Source organism: Acanthopagrus latus, chromosome 8, assembly GCF_904848185.1.
Source record: "Acanthopagrus latus isolate v.2019 chromosome 8, fAcaLat1.1, whole genome shotgun sequence".
Classification (NCBI taxonomy): domain Eukaryota; kingdom Metazoa; phylum Chordata; class Actinopteri; order Spariformes; family Sparidae; genus Acanthopagrus; species Acanthopagrus latus.
Genome location: NC_051046.1, coordinates 28,542,953 through 28,560,061, shown reverse-complemented (window position 1 = coordinate 28,560,061; position 17,109 = coordinate 28,542,953). Strand labels below are relative to the sequence as shown.

At 41.2% G+C, this 17,109-nt stretch overlaps 1 protein-coding gene across 1 annotated transcript in view; it reads left to right on the top strand.

Annotated features, from left to right (window-relative positions):
• LOC119024792 (synaptic vesicle glycoprotein 2B-like) overlaps positions 1-17,109 on the top strand; it is a 58,969-nt gene that overhangs the window by 36,964 nt on the left and 4,896 nt on the right. Inside the window, exons 5-14 of the mRNA XM_037107908.1 lie at positions 524-675; positions 1,393-1,526; positions 1,939-2,028; positions 2,770-2,883; positions 3,716-3,804; positions 4,123-4,198; positions 4,326-4,414; positions 6,617-6,750; positions 15,824-16,024; positions 16,237-16,396. Of these exons, the coding sequence (XP_036963803.1) occupies positions 524-675; positions 1,393-1,526; positions 1,939-2,028; positions 2,770-2,883; positions 3,716-3,804; positions 4,123-4,198; positions 4,326-4,414; positions 6,617-6,750; positions 15,824-16,024; positions 16,237-16,396 (1,239 nt within the window). The remainder of the gene's footprint in view (positions 1-523; positions 676-1,392; positions 1,527-1,938; positions 2,029-2,769; positions 2,884-3,715; positions 3,805-4,122; positions 4,199-4,325; positions 4,415-6,616; positions 6,751-15,823; positions 16,025-16,236; positions 16,397-17,109) is intronic.

Below are 17,109 nucleotides of genomic sequence, written 5' to 3'. Positions count from 1 at the left end.
CGCGCACACACACACCCTTAGACATTTTCATCCGTTTCAATTTTGAGAAGAAAGAATTAAACGCCTGGCCCAAATTGCTGCCTAGTCCCAAATAAACGTCTGATCTGTTAAGTGAGTGAAACAAATAAACGCCCGGCTATTATTTGGTATGTTACGGTGTGATAACATCCCAGCCTGGGGAGAGAGACATGCATTGGTTATATATATATATATATATATATATATATATATATATATATAGATAGATAGATAGATAGATAGATAGATAGATAGATAGATAGATATACACACACATATACATATGTATATATATAAAAGACATGAGTTCTGGTTCCTCTGGTGTTTGAGTTAGGAAGTGTCCTTTCTGTCATGGCAAAAACATTAAATACATTCATATGTGCATCTAATTCTATCTCTTTCTTTGTGTGAGATTTATGTCACTGAGGTTGTATTTTGAAATTATTACTTAATTGTGACTCTCCTTGTTTCCTTATTTTCTCTTTGTCACACTCTCTACTTTCAGTATTGGTGGCACAGTGCCGATTGTGTACTCGTACTTCTCTGAGTTCCTTCAGATGGACAAGAGGGGAGAGCACCTGTCCTGGTTGTGTATGTTCTGGATGATCGGTGGGATCTACGCTTCATTCACTGCTTGGGGAATAATACCTAGATATGGTAAGAACTTTAACTTGTGGTGAGACTGTATTTAAATCGCTAATTTAATGTTGGATCAGGTGCAGAATGGTCTGGATATTGCAATCCACTGATAAATTACATTTGGATGGGCAAGAGGGGCAATGTTTTTATGTCACTGAGGTTTACTCTTTTGTGATTTTGTGATATGTGATGATAGTAAGAGGGATAGAGGTGTGAGGCTCTGAAACATACAATAAAAGATTGTTAGCATAAAGAGAACTAATGACCAGCACTCATGTTCTATATCTTGAAAATCTTTTCTCATGCCAGATATCCTGTTGTGCTTGGGGCAACCTAGAAGGTCTAGACCTGCTCAGTCTGGAAAGTGTTATGAGATGTTGTGAATTTGTGCTATACATATAAAATGTGATTGATTGATTGATTGATTGATTGATTGAGGGGTGGTCTGATTGGCCAGAACAACTCAAAACATCTCAGCTTTAATGATCAGCTGTTACAAATGGACAACTAAAGGCTAAACTAAAGGTGACCAGCACACTGATACCAGTGATAAAAAAAAGTGGAAAGAATGGACTTTACTTAATTTTTCAAAAATCTTTAAATGAATGGTGTTAGTTGTGTAATGAGATAAATTTGTTAATGTGTGTGTGTGTGTGTGTGTGTGTGTGTGTGTGTGTGTGTGTGTGTGTGTGTGTGTGTGTGTGTGTGTGTGTGTGTGTGTCTGTGTGTACGCAGGCTGGGGTTTCAGTATGGGTACAGAGTTCCAGTTCCACAGCTGGCGGGTGTTTGTCCTAGTGACAGCTCTTCCTGCTATTGCCTCTCTGGTCGGACTCACCTTCATGCCTGAGAGCCCCCGCTTCCTCTTGGAGGTAAGACTGAGACATACAAGATGAGGGAATAGCAGTTTGCAGTTCAAAGGTTTCATTAAGCCTGAACCACCTTAACCAAATAATGTAAAAAATAACCCCTAAACACGTGATTTCTGCCAGGAAGACAGACCCTCTGTGATAATAAACAAATCAATAATGGATCACACATTTATACTAATCGATTGCTGCTTTAATCTCTGTTCAGTTGGGTTTTCATACTTGTACATAGGTTCAGTGCTCACTACCTCTAACTTATGGTGTTAATGTCAAATTTGTGCATGTACAGGGCTGAGCTGCATCATGTGCAGGGCTCTTAGGAGAAAATGCAAGGAAACAAACAGCAAAATGGATTCTTCCATGACTGTCTGTATGCTTGGTTGCATATGTTTATGTTTGTGTGTATGCTGATCAGAATGCCAAGCATGATGAGGCATGGATGATCCTGAAGCAGGTCCATGACACCAACTGGAGAGCCAAAGGACAGCCAGAAAAAGTCTTTACTGTGAGTACATGTAGCTAAACAATATGCATGAAACAGAGTACAGCTATATTATTTACATATGAACAGATGAGCAGTGATTAGATAACGGCAGCATTGAAATTGTCTCCCCATGTAGTCATTGCACAGCTTGCACAGTGCAGTACATTCTACAACCTAATAATGTAAGGTTTAGTGTAAACATTTTTACAGTATTCATGTAGGCTAAATGTGAAGGTAGATATGTCATGTCTTTGGCGTAGACAGACCATTCATCTGCACAGATACCAGGTTCAGACAGGATCAGAAGCCAGCCCACTTAGGATTTTATAAGATCTGTATAGTCTTTTCAGGAAGATTGCATTAAAGGGATAATTGTTAGCTCTGTTGCTAAACACCAGATGAAAGAATAGATAACATTCTCATCTGTCCATACAATGTTGACAGTTGACTATAAGCTATAGTCCAGAAAGAAATGAAGGGGTACAAACAATAACCTGTGACATGGAATGTGGTTTAAGTAAAAGGCTGAACTATATCTTAACTAACACAATCTTCACCATGCAAACTGGAGACAAAGTTGTTTCTGTTGTCAGAATTTTGCTCATGCTGAGAGGCATGGGTTCTAAGTGTGTGCAAAGCTTTGAAAACCAAAAGGTCCAGAAAAAAAGCTCACACTGATGTTTTAATCATTTCAGTTATGATTAGGAGTATCCACCAGGACACAGATCAGATATTATTTTAAACTGTATTTTGTTTTTTCAGGTGACTCACATCAATGCTCCTAAGACAGCAGAGGATGAGTTTATTGAAATTCAAGCTGCCACAGGAACAGCTGTACAGCGATGGGCTGTACGCTCACTAACACTCTGTAAACTGGTATGTAAATAAATAGCTACATGTTTGCTCACTTGTTGAGCCCTGAGAGGAGGGTGGATGTAAGTTTGTTTTTGTACTCTTCCCTTGTTTGCCTATTTCTTTACAGAGCCCCAAAGACCAGAAGACCACAGGCCAATCAGTCCTAATAGCTCCCAGAGTTTCTCTCTACTGTTTTGTTTAATGTTAATTGATATGAATAAGCGATCTCATTCAATAAGTTAGGTCATAGAAAATTAAAAAGTCAGCTAATTATCATTTGATTTCATTTGTACTGATATGCATGATAGCATGATATTCTTTAAAAGACAACAACGTGTGAGCATTCTGTTGGAATAGTGATGCCCCCTGATTCCAACATAACCAAGCATCCTTGTGGCATGCCAGAACAAATCCAATCCATGGAGGCCCCACCCCACTGCCCACAGGACCCAGGGCATTCACTGCCAACGCCCTTGTGCTAGACACCACAGGACACCTACCGAGGTCTTCATGTGGGGGGGACTCCAAGGATCAGACTTGTTCAGGGACGTCCCACCGATACTAGATCAGTTTTTGAACGATAAAATTTAGAGGCCAGGTTGGTGCATTGAGCTCCTTGTCACGTTCCTCTGACCATTCCTGATCAGTTTGTAATGTGTCAGGGTGCATTGTCCTTGGTCAGGCACTTCCACTGGGGAGTGCTCTAGTATGTTGGATGGTTTGTGCCATGTAGCATCCACATGAATTGTATGCCAACAGAGCATTGCATTGGAGCAATATGTCTGATGGGTTTATTGTGAACAGAGAGCATATTGGTTTTTGATTCACTTTGGTATATGCATATTTTTTCCAGGTGTTGAGGAACGTGGCATCTCTCCTGTCTGCAGAGCTGAGGTTTTCTACACTCTTCATGGCCATCATCTGGTTCTGCATGGCTTTCAGGTTAGTTTAAAAGTCATGTGTAACACCATCATCTGAACTAATAGGAAACATTTGAGTGATGGCGATCATGAAGAAACAGAGACGAATGTTGCAGTTGACAACACAGCCCAATTTAAAGCAGGTAAGTTGCAAGAACATAACAGGCATCTCAGACTGCTAGTCCACAAAGGTTACCCCAAAGAGCACAGTCATATAAACATAAAAGAAACAAGAATCCAATGTGGTAAAGAGGCTGGATTATTTCTATTAGGGTTGCACTTGACTGTTTCATGCATCCTCCATTGATTCAGATTTCTCTCCATCTGCTTTTTGACACAGTTACTATGGTCTGTCTGTTTGGTTCCCTGACATGATCAAACACCTTCAGCATGAGGAGTATGAGTCCAAAGTCAAGGTAATCCATGTACAGTAACTCATATAATTTTTGATCTAAACTAATAAGCATATTCATGCTTTGAATTGACATTGCTGGGTTTGTAAATACCAGCCCAGAAAGCTGATGTATTTTTGTCTCTGTTTAGGTGTTCCACAGAGAACGAGTGGAGAACTTCCATTTTAACTTTTCTTTAGTTAACCAGATCCATAAAGAAGGGGAATACATCCATGACAAGTAAGTCTCACTGTTTCACCTTTCACAGCAAACAGACATTTTTACTTTCAGGTTTGAGGTATATATACTTATTCTATGTTTTAATCTTTTATAAAAGCACGAGATAGATAGTAATTAAAATAACTCTCTATTGACTGAATTCAGATTACATAGCGCAGGGGTTCCCAGCCTTCATGACAATATGGACAACTGTTGCCAATCAACTGCTAATGTCATGTCAGAATATATGAAGTACTATAAAAGCATAATGCAACACAATCAACTGAACAAAACAGACGGAACTGCAGATGCCTGGCTGTCACCTGATCTAACAGCTGATTGCTTTAGATACTAACTCAACTATGTGACATCTAATAGAAACTTTTCATTTTTGCTCTATTGGACAGATTATCACCTTATTACCTTATTGATCTGATTTTTAAAGTTTAGGCTATTTTGTTAAAAGAATACATGCTGGACAATCCTTATGAGAAATAGCACACAATAAATAAGTGTTGCTATATTAACAGTTAATATAATACTAATTAAATTCAGCCTGTTGAAGTATTTAACAACACAAAAACTTCTGGCAAATGGGATGTGAGGATTCAGATGTAAAGCCCAGACAGTGTAAATATCTGACAGATCAATAATGATAACTAATGTAAAGACTGAGGGCTGCTGGAAAACTGTTTGACCTGAGCAGCTTTTTTTTTTTTAACATTTCATGTTTAATAAAAATAATTTGCCTCTTCAAATATAATGATAAAAAATTGCACTTCAAGGAAATTAAATAACAAAATACAATGGAGTATTTATATGGCAATTACATCAGCCTTCTTGTTTGCTACTGGATTTGTATGGTCCATTACCCAAGCCCCGATATTGTTCCATGGTCCAGTGGTTGGGAACCCCTGACATGGCAAACATGGAAACAGTAAAACAAAATGTTCTTTTTATTTTTATATGTCTTTACAGGCTGGCACAGTATAATAACAAACCATCTTTACAATATGTATAACATGTAACCTGTTAAATTATTTAATTTATTTATATACAAATGCAAGGTACGTGCTTAGAAAAGAATATTGACTTATTTCAAGAACCGTTTCTGTACAGAACTATATATCACTTTATTCAATAAAGCTACTGCACTCTCTCTACCTTTTTACATACTGCTGTGTGCTAATGCTCAGGTTTCAACACCAACATTATTAGCTATTTGGAAGCAGTCAGTGTGAGAACAGTTAGACACAGTCAGAGCCTTACATTTTAAGACAGCTGTGCTTTACAGAATTGCTATCATTAGATATTTCAATCATTTTATTCTCAGCTATTTTGTTATTACAAATTGTTTGCATGCTGTGTTTTCATGTTTGTGTTTCATGTGATGCCCCGGAACCCATGAAACATTAGCTATATGTCTACAGGTATTCACTTTGTTGCATATACTAATGGTCACAACAAAAACACACTGAATAACACTGTGAAGACAGTAAACCTTGAAAGGTTTATAAAGGCTTCACACTTTTAATTCATCACTATTTTCCGATTTTTATACACAGCATACTTTTATTTTGTATACATGCGGAAGCCTGAGGTTATCCATGTAGGTGAAGTTTGGAAAGATAAAGCTCCTGATTTTGTTTCAACTCCCCATATCACATAAATTTGTCTTGCGCTCTTGCTCAATGTTAGAACTTCATTGTGCATTAAAATGTATGCACTAGTGGAAGAACAGAAGAGTGTTGTATGATCAACTGTTTACCTGTAGAGAGGGTGAAGATGGCGCACAACAATGCTACCTTGTGTGTGCCAAGATATATATGTAACATTTCTGCATTAGAATGCCTAAAAACCCCAACAACAGTTGAGCTAGGGGGAAACTTAGACACTTGGGGTTACTTCAAGCTTCTCTAAAAAAAATGATAGTTTCAAGGATGCTTCACCTCCGCATGAAAACATTTTCAGGACAGATATACAGTATGTTACACTACTGTATATTATTTAACTTCTATGATCTTTGCAGTATTAAAATAGACAGAATGGACTCTTTTCCATGAATCAGCATTATTATAAATTGTTGCCATCTTGGACCACAGTTGAGCCCATTCTGATTCTGTGCTGCTACAATAGAAGTCAGACGCCATGTTTTCTTTGTCTGTTGGTGTGTGCGTCTGTGTGCGCGTGTGTGTGTGTGTGTTTCCCATCCCATCCCCATAGGTTTATCAGTATAGAGATGAAGTCAGTGAAGTTTGAGGACTCACTGTTTGAAGACTGTCACTTTGAGAACATCAGGTCCACAGACACAGTGTTTGAGAACTGCACCATCCGTTCCACTGTCTTCTATAACACAGGTAGGTTCAGCTGGACCGTGGGTTTGGAAGAATCAGTAAATGCAGGTTTGAGGTCAAATATTAATTTGTGGAACAAAGCAAATGAACACCTGAATCCCCTCTGATATGTAATAAAGCCACCAGTCCCCTGTGTCACTAACATGTCTGGCCTCACCTACCCATCAAAATATCATGGTCTCATTTTGTGGCCACAATAGCAATATTAAACATGCAACATCCATTTAGCCACCAAAACTGCTTGATGTGGTTTAGGATAACATCAGGGTTTAGCTTGAAATAATAGCTTTTTTCAATCAGTCACTACCGACTACTTGCTTCTCTTGGCATTCAAACCTTGGTCGCCTAGGGGAAAGTCCTATGAATTCACTATCCAGTCATCTCTGTTCTGCTCCTGCCGTGGACTTCTTTGTACTTTGTGTGGCTCTTTGTACTATGTTCATCCTGTGCTGCTGGTACTGCACCTTCATGCACGCTTGTATTTTTCGTGCCTAGGTGAGGCAAGTGGTCACACTCATAATAACAATCAGCGGGTCTGTTACACGCTTTGCTGTGAGACTGGGTTGATTTTAACTGAAGCACATTGTCCTTGGCTCCATCTTCACTTTGACCCAAGTGGGTCCAATTGGGCCGAGATGAGAAACAAGTGGGACACATGTGAGCCATGTTTCTCAGACACCAATATTGTGCCTGTTGCTCAGATAGGATACAGGAGTCAGAACAAAACCCTTTTAATTTGTTCATAGGTTGTGGCTAGTAGCTCTCTTGATGGATACACACATAATTTCCTGATGCCATATAGATAAATTATTCAATTACCAAGAATTAGCTCAGATTGAATTTAGCTGTTTTTGGCTCCTCCAGGATGACTCTTTGTTTGTCTTTGGTTTGCTGCTGGCAGGCAAGAGGATAGGCAGGCAGGGCAAACATTACAGAGACAGATAGCATACAGATATTTCTCCTTTCAGAGGTTAAAGGTGATGCGACACAGCAGAAACGGAGGGGGGACTTCCATTTTATCCAGCTGACTTTGCATTAGCTGTAGTGTGCACCAACAACCATTAGGTGGCACGTGTGAGCAGTCCGGACTGCAGTGAACACATCAGGGCCCTGAGCTTCTCTCTCCTCCCTCTGAAACCAGACAAGCTGTTTTAATTACACATTGACACAGTTCATATCAAAGTGTGTGTTTAAGTGCATTTATAAGCGGTTTACTGTGTGTCCAATCAAAATCCTGGTTGGATATTAGTTTGCCACTTAGGACTATCTAAAGTTACGGTCAGTTTATTGCACATAATGTGTAATCAAGCGCTGGCTCCATGCCAAGCTTCTGGCGGATAAACCTATATTTTGTTTTTGCCTATTAACTAGATCTTGGTGTTGTAAATAGTATAGGCTATAGACAGTAAGCAACATCTAATATTATCCTCACTAATAACAAAGACGCAATTATAACGTAGCCTAATGAGCTAAACAGTGTGACCACCAGAGCTGCCGGCTGCTGTTTAGCCCAGGGAACACACACCGGCCTCGCTTGTCATCTCCAGGTAGAACAATTATTGTAAGTCAGTTACAGTACAGCATCTCAAGTGCAGCAATGCAGACAATAAACAATACTTAAAATTAAACGAAAACATGTAATAACATGCTGTAGCAATGGCATTTAGAGTTCAGTCTGAAAAAAACACGGGTATCACATGCAATTGTGTACATGAGAGATACATTTACCATCCATCTATCCATCCATCCATCTTCTTCTGCTTTATCCGGGACCGGGTCGCGGGAGCAGCTGTCTGAGCATGGACACTCAGACTTCCCTCTCCCTGGACACTTCCTCCAGCTCTTCCGGGAGGATCCCAAGGCATTTCCAGGCCAGCCGCGTGACATAGTCACTCCAGCATGTCCTAGGTCTTCCTCAGGGTCTCTTCCCGGTGGGACATGCCAGGAAGACCTCCCAAGGGAGGCGTCCCGGGGGCATCTGATACAGATGCCCGAGCCATCTCAGCTGGCTCCTCTCAATGTGGAGGAGCAGTGGCTCTACTCTGTGCTCCTCCCGGGTGACAGAGCTCCTCACTCTGTCTTTAAGGGAGCACCCCACCGATCAGTAGTCCTCCTCCATTGCCTCCCCAAACTTTTCCCACACCTGAGTTTTTGCTTCCGCGACTGCCCGTGCTGCCGCACACTTGGCCTGCCAGTACCCGTCAGCTGCCTCAGGAGTCCCTGAGCCAACCAGGATCGATAGGACTACTTCTTCAGCTTGACAGCATCCCTTACTTCCGGAGTCCACCACCGGGTTTGGGGATTGCCACCACGACAGGCACCGGAGACCCGGCCACAGCTCCAGACAGCCGCGTCAACAATGGAAGTGGAGAACATGGTCCATTCGGATTCAATGTCCCCAGCCTCCCTCGCCAGACACTGCCAGCAGACCCTCACAATGTGTTTGGGTTTGCCAAATCTGTCCAGCTTCCTCCCCTGCCAACGGATCCAACTCACTACCAGGTGGTGATCAGTTGACAGCTCAGGCCCTCCTTTAACCCAAGACTTCGAGACATATGGCCGGTGGTCAGGTGACACAACTACAAAATCGATCATTGACCTCCATCCTAAGGCATCCTGGTGCCACGTGCACATATGGCAAAAGGGAATGCTTTAACATGGTGTTTTTTATGGACAAACTGTGACTGGCACTGAAGTCCTGTAACAAATCACCACTCGGGTTCAGATCGGGAAACCCTCCTATGGGTGGTGAGCCTACTGGAGGCCCACATCACTCGTTCAGGCTGTGTCCAGCCTGCGAGCCCCAACCCCAGGCCTGGCTCCAGGGTGGGGCCCCAGTGATGCCATTCCGGGCAACATAAACTTCCTCGTTGTCATCTTTTTCATCAGGGGCTTTGGAACCGCTCTTAGTCTGACCCATCACCTCGGACCTTTTTGCCTTGGGAGACCCTACCAGGGCCATTAAGCCCTGGACAACATAGCTCATAGGATCATACAGGTGCACAAACCCCTCCACCACGATAAGGTGCCGATTCAAGGAGGGGAGATACATTTACATGAAACATTATCACTCTGTCTCAGACGTTGATTGTGATGCGCCAGGGCTTGGTGAGTTAATAAAATCGGGACCGATCCAGGATCAGGCTACATTGTACATACGGATAAGACCAAGTAAGGGATCTTATCCATATTGCTATGGTAACAAGTGGCAACTGCCATTAGCACATATTAGCCAGCCCCATCATCTAAAAATCAATAAACTATAAAATTACACTTTGGCGTATTTGAACAAAATCAACAACATCTATCAACGGGCACTGACCTTAACAACCTTAACTAATGTGTTGTCTCGGGTTAGATATTGTCAAACTTAAAAAATAACAGCTTAAATCCCAGAGGAACTACATTAGCTTTTGTGACGGTTAAATCCACAGGTATGCAGTTACCTATAGTTCCCTAAAACAATATAATGAAGACGCACAGCAGAGGGGATTTAGAAATGGGTAAACACAATGCCAATTGAAACATAGTTATACTCCTTATACTTGCACCACTGGTTGATGTTAAATCACAAGTTAATCTGGCTGTACTACACTTTGCCACAGTTAATTAACAGTGATGTCCACGCTTCCTTCAATAGTAACATGTAGTTAGACTACATATATCCACTTCCTGTGGAGTCAGCCAGCCAAAATAAGGACAGTACCACTCTGCTATTGCTGAGCATACTGTGGTTAAATGGGGTGTAAAGTAAAATAATGTCATCAGAATTTTTACTTTTATCATCATGATTCAAGCACTCTGCTGTCACCTAGTGTCGACAGTTATCAAGTGCAGCCCCGCCTTTCAGAGCCGCGGTGTCACTACGGTAATGCAGCAGCAAACAAGTCATACAAAAGCAGAAACATCTGTACACAAAGCACAGTTACAAACTTTAAGCAAATAATTTATCAGCCTTGAAACATCAGCTACTGCTGAGGCTGAAACAAAGAAGAATTATAGCTGCTGTGCAGCGATGGGTCAGGTCCGGGCTATTTTTGGCAATTCTGAGCAACAAACAGGAGAATAGGAAGACAAGACAGTTGACAACAATGTTCATTTTGGACCACTTGAGGCTTGAACTTCTGGAACCAAAGACTGTCATCTAACGTTCTGAGCTAATTGGCAAGTGGCAATACAACAGTGGCTTAACAAATTGAGTAAGCCATTCACTGTTGTGCAGACAGATTTGAAACCACTGTAAAAAAATTCAGTCATCAAGACAAAAATCTGAAAATACACGTATTGCAGCATAGAGATGTTGGTAATTTGTTTTTTAAAAATGATTGATTTACTCCATAAGTGAATAGCTGATGTTTAGCTATGTCATTATTGCATTGACTCCAACTGTTCACATGAAAGAAAAATGTAAAATGCTGTGAAAATTTTCAGTTTTTGAGGCTCAATTTTTGATCAAAGGAGGAGAGGGGAAACAGGTAAGAAGTTTTACAGTTTTTGAAAAAAACTGAGTGGTGTACTTCATAATTTTTGATAGGTTTAAATGTACAAAATTCAAACTTCAATATTGAGGCTACAGTTTGATGAAAGTTCTGAAGCTGTTATTTGATTTGTAGTTGAACTTTAGATGCTTGCTGTAGCGCCACCATCAGGACTATTGGCTTGGGTTTACAGCTGAGGTAATCTGGCATGAGACTGGACCTTTGTGCAAAATTTGGTCAGCTTTCACCAATGGTTCGGTCCAAGCTATTTGTTTTTATTTAATTTAGAGGCTTGCTGTGATGCCACCATCGGGACAATTGTCTTGTGTTTTATGTTGAGGACATTTGACATTTTGATCCACCATCACCCTTACTGGGTCTCAAAACCACAACCCCTGACACCAAGAACCAGCTCCTAACTCACTGAGCTAATTGGCTGGAAGTGAGACCTGCTGTGTAGCTTCATTGGTGGAGGACAGTCTGAAGATGCTCTCTAGCAAATTTGGTGACAACTGAGCAAAAATTGTGGGAGGAGATATGTTTTACAGTTTTACAGGTTTTGAAAAAACTGAGTGATGGACTTCATAATTTGTAATGAGTTTAAGTGGACTAAAGTTTCAGCAGTATTGGGGCTACAGTTTGGTGAGCTTAGCTACCCGTACGCTAAAAATGGATGAAGAGATGTACTCAAGTGAGATGAGCTGATAGGGGGCAAGCATTACATAGCCAGACCTTTCTCCACAGCGTTATCTCAGCACTGGAGAAAGGTCTGGCTGCTGAGCTTGTCATTCTGTAAGAGGGAAAAAAGCTGGCTTCCATTTCTCTAAACCAGCGTCTAAACCATCATTTTGGCTGGAGCTAAACCCAGGATGCAATGATTGCAAAATATGTTTGGGGGAACTCGTTTTGTACATAGGGAGGCAAGCCCTGGGATTAAAATGGCTAGCATTATGCACAAGTGCTACAGCACTATTTCCATTTACAGCGTTCAAGCTGACTGCTTGGCGCTCCCAGAAAATATTCCTGACAATCAGTGGTGTCCGTCAACCTGGAATATCATTTGAAAATGGAAGTTTGATATGTAAGATTCAATTTGTTTAACATTATAGTCATAAAAATATAATTATTTTTATGTTGGAGTGTTGAGGATGAGTTCAGAAGCCTCTTAGCTGGGGTAAGCTGCTCTGTAGTCTGGTGGTATGGAAGCAGATACCTCTGCATCTATTGTCAGATGGCAGCAGGGTGAACAGACTCTGGCTGGTTGGGTGTTTTTCTTTTAGTATCCTTTCACCTCTTTGCAGACATCTCACTTCACCAGTGTAGCTGATGTTCTGTAGATCAGAGGTCTTCAACAGGGGGTCCACGACCCCTCGGAGGTCCACGGCAGTACAGCAGGGGAGTCGAAAGAAGTTTTGGTTGATTAGACATTTTTTTTAAGGATGTCTTTCAGTCAGCAATGCACACATTCAGCGACACACAGGACCTCTTTTAAGTTCATTCACAATATTGGTCCCATCAACGAGGAGGACCCGCCCCATCGCTGCTGTGCCAATCATGAGGCCATATGTGACGCACCGGCTCTGTCAGGTTCCCTGTGACTGGCCGAGAGCCCATTCTTATTATCCCAGCAGCTAGTGTTTATGTTTGGATCGAAAACATGAAAAAAATGGATCGTTTTGTAACACTACAAAAGAAAAAAAAAAAAAAAAACACAGAAGCCTCAGAAGCTGCAGGTGAAAATGAAAGTGACGATGTACCTGCTGTGGGCCCTGCTGCTGTAAAGGGTAAGTGTAAAAGAGAGAAGACCCGAAAATATACAGACAATTATCTGAAGTTCGGGTTTTACCTTCACAGAGACAGATGGCATTCAATTTCCAATGCGTGTCATTTGTTCTACTGTGCTGTCAAACAAGTCTATGAAGCCATCAAAGCTGCAGCGTCACTTGGAGACAACCCACAGACACTTCAAAGACAAATCCGTTGAATACTTCCAAACTTGTCTCAAATCCTTCCAAGGCCAATAGACATTGATGAAAAAATCAGCCAAAGTTGGTGAGCTAGCTTTGAAATGCTCTTATCAAGTTGCTCCTCGGATTGCCCAGAATTTAATATTGCCTTCAGCAACTGACATTTGTAAAACAATGTATGGGAATGATATTGACATCAATGAACTGAAAACTGTTCCATTGTCGGACACAACCATTGCTCGTTGTATTGACAAGATGGCATCAGATGTGAGGGTGCAACTGATAGAGAAGGTGAGATTGCCAGATGCATTTGCATTACACCTGGATGAATCAACAAGATGGATCAAAGAACGCACATCTTCTGGCGTTTGTGCGCTGTGTGGATCAAAGTGAAACGCAGGAGGAATGTTTGTTTTGTAAGCGCTTTCCTGAACACACAACAAGTGCTGAAATCTTCAAAGTGATTGACGCTTTCTTCAGAGAAAATGACATTTCATGGGCAAAATGCACCAATGGCGCAAGAGCCATGGCTGGATTAAAAAGTGGCCTAATCGCGCTTCTCGGGGATGTGGCTCCAGAGGTGATTTGGATGCGCAGCATGCTGCAAAGAGAGTCACTTGTTGCCAAGGAAATGAGCGCTGAACTGTCTGATGTTATGTACTCGGTCGTGAAAGTTGTGAATATAGTCAAGAAGAGTGCTTTGCAAACACAGCTCTTCTCTAATCTCTGTGCTGCTGAAGGAGAGGAGCACACTGTGCTACTGTATCGTTCTGAGGCACACTGGCTTTCATGTGGAACAGTGTTAGCACGTGTGTTAGAATTATGCATGTCTATTCAGGAGTTTTTACTTCTCCAATAGCGCACAGAGCTGGCTGCACTTTTCAGCGACAGTGTCTGGATCAACAAACTTGCATATCTTGCTGAGCTGAACAATCTTAACAGTTCTATGCAAGGTCGCAACACACATGCCCTTCAGCTGTAGGCTTTGTCAAAAAGATCAGAAAATGGAAGGAGAGTGTCTGGGAGGGAATATTTTCCATGTTTCCATCAGTGGATGAGCTGGAAGATTCTGCTTCGCTCTCGCCTCCCGTAACACACACGATTCTTGCGCACTTGGAGGATCTCCATGGTCAGTTTAGGAACTGCTTTTCTGAGGCTGACACCTGGTGCAGGGACAAGACATACAAAGATACAGTTTCCATTCAGAGACAACGTAGCAGACGGCGCACGCCTGGCAGTGACAGAGGAAGATCAGCTCATTGAATTGTCCACTGACCGCGAGTTCAGAAACATATATGAAACTAAACCACTCACGCAGTTCTGGATATCTTGCCAGAAAGACTTTAAACAACTGGCAGCAAAAGCAGTGATGAGCCTGTTGTCCTTTGCTACAACATATCTTTGTGAAAGTGGATTTTCCTCACTCACCTACCTGAAAGACACATACAGGTAAAGACTGCAGCCTGAGGCTGATATGACTCTCTGCCTGACAACCTCCATACGTCCAAGGTTAGACAAGTTGTATGCTGACTCATCAGGGTCAGACATCTCACTCATGTGGGAGTATGTATGCAATCCATGGATGATTTGAGGATTCACTGCCCATACTACATGTATGTTTAAAAATAAAACGTGAATCTGTCAATTCCAGTGGCACTAAGAAGCATCACTAATTTTCATTTCCACATTTATGTTTTAAAAATGTTCATTTGAATAGCTTTTATGCATGATTACGTGCAAGTGGCAGATATTGTTGATCTTGGCAGGCATCACTTTATTATGTTATGTTATGTTTATGAATGGCAGTGACATGACCACCCTACTCACTGTACCTTGCACATGTTTAGAATAAAAACATGAATATAGTAACCTGTATATTATTTGAAAATCTTAGCACTGAATGCATAATAACAAGGTACATTTATACATGGCACTATAGGACCAGTTTAATATAAAACACAATATAATACAATATTTGCAATATTTATACTATATATATGTATAGTAGTAGGGGGTCCTTGCTCCATCTCTCCATCAGTTTGGGGGCCCTTGGCCTGGAAAACGATGAAGACCCCTGCTGTAGATGATGCCAATGATGTTCTGGGTGGTTTTATTCACCCACTGTATAGCCTTCCTGTCCTGAGCCATGATGAACCATACCAGTTTGTGATTTTTGGATGCTTTCTATTCGTTCTCCTTAGAAGCTAGTTACAGTCATCTGCTCCACCTCAGCTACGCTGATGTAGACAGGGACAACTCTTTTCCTCCTTCTTCCTAAAATCAACGATCAGCTCCTTGGTTTTGCTAAAAATCTAGCAGTAGATTGTTTTCTTTTCCACCACTCTGCAACACTGTTGATTTCCTCCCTGTATGAACTGTCGTACACTGGATCTAAATTTACAATGCCCTTCCCTGGATGGACCTTAAAAAGCACCAGATCATTCATGTCTAAATTACTTACTTTTTCCTTTGAAAAGTGTTTGAAAATTGAATTTAAAGACATCCCAGTCATGATCCAATGGCAAATATTGTATACAGGACTAAATATTAGCAACTTAGAACATTTTATGAAATTAAAATCTTCCATCAAAATGTGTCATCCAGTATCATGTTCTCCCTGTTTCTCTGTAGACTTGTGGGAGGAGAAATTCATCGACTGTAGGATGGAGAACACCTCCTTTGAGCACAGCAAACATGGGTGCCACCTAAACATTGTTGAGGACAACGATGTACTTATTTACCTGGTCAGCTTCCTGGGCAGTCTGGCTGTGTTGCCAGGCAATATCATCTCAGCACTCTACATGGAGAAGATTGGCAGGGTCAAGATCATAGGTGATGTTCAGAAGTGTTCAACCTTTGCTTATGATTGTTGATTTTTTTATTTCGAAATATAGACCACATTCAAAGCATGAAATTCCAATGTCACAATGTCAGTTGGCTTTTTGGTTATAAGCAGAACAAACAGAAAAAGTGTTGTATCAATACAGTGTGTCACAATAATAGAATCTACAGGACTCAATAATAGAATTGTGTGATCTCCTCAGGTGGATCGATGCTCATTTCAGCAGGCTGTACCTTCTTCCTGTTCCTGAGCTTCAGCCAGTCGGCGATCATTGCACTGCAGTGTCTGTTCTGTGGCGTCAGTGTAGCTGCATGGAATGGCATCGATGTGGTGACCGTGGAACTGTACCCTGCTTCTAAAAGGTGACATATTTCATTGTTACAGCTGTGTTTATATAGCTTATTTTTGTGTAATGTACTTATCAGTGGAAGACCCTAAAACAACTTTACTGACCTATTCTGTGTCAGTGTCTAAATGTATAACGGTGCGTTCAGACCAAATGCATTGAAAGTATTTGTGTAGCCGTACTCCTGTGAGTAAATGATCGGTATGAACCCAAAACAAAGCGATTTCTCTGTGCTCTGACTGCAAAATTCGAACAAAAGGACGCTGAAATAAAATCATAATGTTGCCTTGTAAAAAGACTGAATTCATGCTTCGTCAGGACTGTCAGATGACAAGCAACCTTTAAAATGCTTGTTCAGTGCTAGGCAAGGTCGGCAAGGCAAGTTTATTTGTATATCACAATTCGGATACAAGGCAACTCAAAGCGCTTTACAGGAGCATGCAAATACGATTAAAAGACATCAAAAATTGCATTAAAAACAAGTAAGAAGACACTGAGAAACATTAAAACAAGAAACATATAACAATATAAGAAACAATACTAAAATAAAACGCCGGGAAAGGCACATGAGATATCGCCTGGATAGTTGTTGCTGGAAGACAGTAGCAGTCCACCTTAAAGGGACAGTTTGTGTTGGGGTCATATATATAATACTTGAACTGTTATAGATTTTTTTTTTAGGTGAGCCTTGTTTTAGGTGGTTAAATTTCGCTTTTTCTTTGGACCCCG